Here is a 3,163-nt window from a genome sequence, read left to right as displayed (position 1 = left end):
CTCTGTCACCAAGGCTGGAGTGCAGTGGCATGATTTCAGCTCCCTGCAACCTCCACCCCCCGACTTCAAGCAATTCTCCTGCCTCAGCCTCCCCAGTAGCTGGGACTACAGGTGCCTGCCACCATGCCCGGCTAATTTTTGTATTTTTAGTAGAGACAGGATTTCACCATCTTGGCCAGGCTGGTCTTGAACTCCTGACCTCATGATCACCCACCTCGGCCTCCCAAAGTGCTGGGATTACAGGTGTGAGCCGTGGTTCTGCTTTTGTGACTGAGGTTCCCTCGTGATCACAGCCCCGTGACATCTAGAAACACCTGATAGTCCTCGTGGCCTTCCGTGTCCAGCAGTTTGTGCCGACTGTCGGCTGCGGCTCCTTGGTTCTCCGTGCTCTTGTGGTCCCAGCTCCTTAGAGGCTGAGGCTGGAGGATCACTAGAGCCCAGGAGTTGGAGGCTGCAGTGAGCCATGATCGCACCAGCACACTCCAGCCTGGGTGACAGAGTGAGACGCTTATATTAAAAAAAAGGTCAGGCACAGTGGCTCACACCTGTAATTCCAGCATTTTGGGAGGCCGAGGCAGGCAGATCACCTGAGGTCAGGAGTTCAAGACCAGCATGGTGAAACCCAGTCTCTACTAAAAATACAAAAATTGGCTGGTTATGGGGGTGGGCACTTGTAATCCCAGCTACTTGGGAGGCTGAGGCAGAATCGCTTGAACCTGGGAGGTGGAGGTTGCAGTGAGCTGAGATCACACCATTGCACTCCAGCCTGGGTGACAGAGGGAGACTCTACCCAAAAAAAGAAGGAAGTGGGGAGAAGAATGAGGGGAAAGGGACCCCACGAGAACAGCCCAGGAATAAATGAGTTCTGCACCCTCTCACACCTCCCCCAGGTGCTGACCCCAACCCTTCAGAGCCCTGCTTCCCACCCCCCACCAGCTCCTTCTGCCCTGTCCCCCGTGCCTTGGCGGTGCCCTTCAGCCTGGCTGCCCTACCCCATTCCCCGTGCCTTGGCGGTTCCCTTCAGCCTGGTTGCCCTGCCCCGTCCCCCGTGCCTTGGCGGTGCCCTTCAGCCTGGCTGCCCTGCCCCATTCCCCATGCCTTGGCGGTGCCCTTCAGCCTGGTTGCCCTGCCCAGTTCCCTGTGCATGAAGAGCTGCTTCGAGGTGGGTGTCCACTGGCGGGAGCACTCTCTCCCCAGCTGAGCCACAAGTGCTAACCTGTTGAGTAGCAGCCCTGTTTTACAAAATATCTCCCCTCCTGTGCAAAATAGACAGTCACTGGAACGGGGAGTTCATTTGGCATTGCGTAAAGCACACATTCCGGATTTAGGCTTCTGGGAGAAATAGGAATGTCAGCTTCCACAGGCTGAAAGGGAAAGTGTCTCCGTGCTGTGGACGTGTCTCGTTGTGTACCAGCGGTCACTTCTTCCCAACCTATCCCTGTTTACCCCCCAGATTTTTCCTCTGTTCCGTGCGCTGGGTGCAAACGGCCTCCTCATTGAGTATGAAGACATGTTTCCCTATGAGGGCCCTCTGAGGCTGCTGAGGGCCAAGTACGCCTACAGGTAACACCACCGCCCAAGGCAGGGACCAGGGAGGTGGGAAAGGGGAAGGGGGTTCCGCGGGGTGGGAGGAGCAGCAACCTGCCGGTACGGGTAGAACAGTCAGGGACTGAACAGTGGTGGGTATGTACCTTTTTTGTTTTTTTAAATTCATTTCTTCAATTGTAAAAATTAATTATAAAATGAAAACATTTCAAACATTCACTGGAGAGAACTTTGAAACATTTAAAGAGAAAGTAAGCACCAGCAGCGCCCCCACAGGGAGGAGCTGCGGTCCCCGTCTGTCCCGCAGGCGTTTCCTCCGCTGCAGAAGCTGGAGAAGGCATCCGGGCGGGGAGCCTTGAGAGAGAAGTGATTAAAGGGGAGAAAATAAAAATCAGTAAAATCAGGAGTGGTGGAGATGGGAGGCCCCTGCTCAGCTTTAAAATCACAGGTCTCAGTGAAAATCAAAATACCCCAAAGGATAAATGCACAACGGACCTTAACTGGTCAATCTCAAAGCAAGACACAAAAATGGCCAATAAGCTCATAAGAAAATGTAAAGGGCGGGTGCGGTGGCTCAAGCCTGTAATCCCAGCACTTTGGGAGGCCAAGGTGAGCAGATCACTTGAGGTCAAGAGTTCAAGACCAGCCTGGCCAACATGGTGAAACCCCATCTTTACTGAAAATACAAAAATTAGCCGGGCGTGGTGGAGCATGACTTTAGTCCCAGCTACTCAGGAGGCTGAGGCAGGAGAATCGCTTGAACCAGGGAGGTGGAGGTTGCATTGAGCCAAGACCGCGCCACTGCACTCCAGCCTGGACGACAGAGCAAGACTGTCTTGCTCTACGTGTAATCCTACGTGTAATCCCAGCACTTTGGGAGGCCAAGGCAGTAGGACCACTTGAAGCAAAAACTTTGAAACCAGCCTAGGCAACGTAGGGAGATGCCTTATCTACAAAAAAAACCCTGGTTATGCCCACTGGTGGTCCCAGCTACTCAAGTGGCTGAGGTGGGGGATCCCTTAAGCCTCAAAGTTCAAGGCTGCTGTGAGCCATGATTGTGCCACGCCCTCCAGCCCGGACGACAGAGCGAGACCCTGTCTCAAATAAATAAACAATTTTTTTAAGATGCAGTCTCACTCTGTTGCCCAGGCTAGGGTACCGTGGTGGGATCTCAGCATCTCAGCTCACTGCAACCTCCGCCTCCCAGTTCAAGCAGTTCTTCAGCCTCCCAAGTAGCTGGGATGGTGCCTGGCTAATTTTTGTTTTGTTTTATTTTGTAGAAACGGGGTTTTACCGTGTTGCCCAGGCTGGTCTTGATCTGCTGAGCTCAAGCTATCTGCCTGCCTTGGCCTCCTAAAGTACGGAGATTATAGGTGTGAGCCACTGCGCCCAGCCTAAATAAATAATTTTTCAAAAACAAAATCAGTTTAAGGGGAAAAGGAGCCACTGCACCCAGCCTGGTGTTAGGTTTTTTAAAGGGAAAGCGAGGGTTAAAGAAAGACACAGAGCCGGGCGCGGTGGCTCAAGCCTGTAATCCCAGCACTTTGGGAGGCCGAGGCGGGTGGATCACGAGGTCAAGAGATCGAGACCATCCTGGTCAACATGGTGAAACCCCGTC

The 3,163-nt window shown here is 53.3% G+C and overlaps 1 protein-coding gene across 3 annotated transcripts in view; it reads left to right on the top strand.

Annotated features, from left to right (window-relative positions):
- Window positions 1-3,163, top strand: part of HEXD (hexosaminidase D) — a 24,323-nt gene that overhangs the window by 4,648 nt on the left and 16,512 nt on the right. For all 3 annotated transcript variants that reach the window (XM_017524725.2, XM_017524726.2, XM_017524727.2), the window contains exon 3: window positions 1,454-1,563. In XM_017524725.2, the coding sequence (XP_017380214.1) occupies window positions 1,454-1,563 (110 nt within the window). The remainder of the gene's footprint in view (window positions 1-1,453; window positions 1,564-3,163) is intronic.

Source organism: Cebus imitator, unplaced genomic scaffold (assembly GCF_001604975.1).
Source record: "Cebus imitator isolate Cc_AM_T3 unplaced genomic scaffold, Cebus_imitator-1.0 Scaffold36, whole genome shotgun sequence".
In the NCBI taxonomy this organism is placed as follows: domain Eukaryota; kingdom Metazoa; phylum Chordata; class Mammalia; order Primates; family Cebidae; genus Cebus; species Cebus imitator.
Note: the sequence above shows the minus strand (reverse complement) of the source record. Positions and strands in the feature narration are given on the sequence as shown.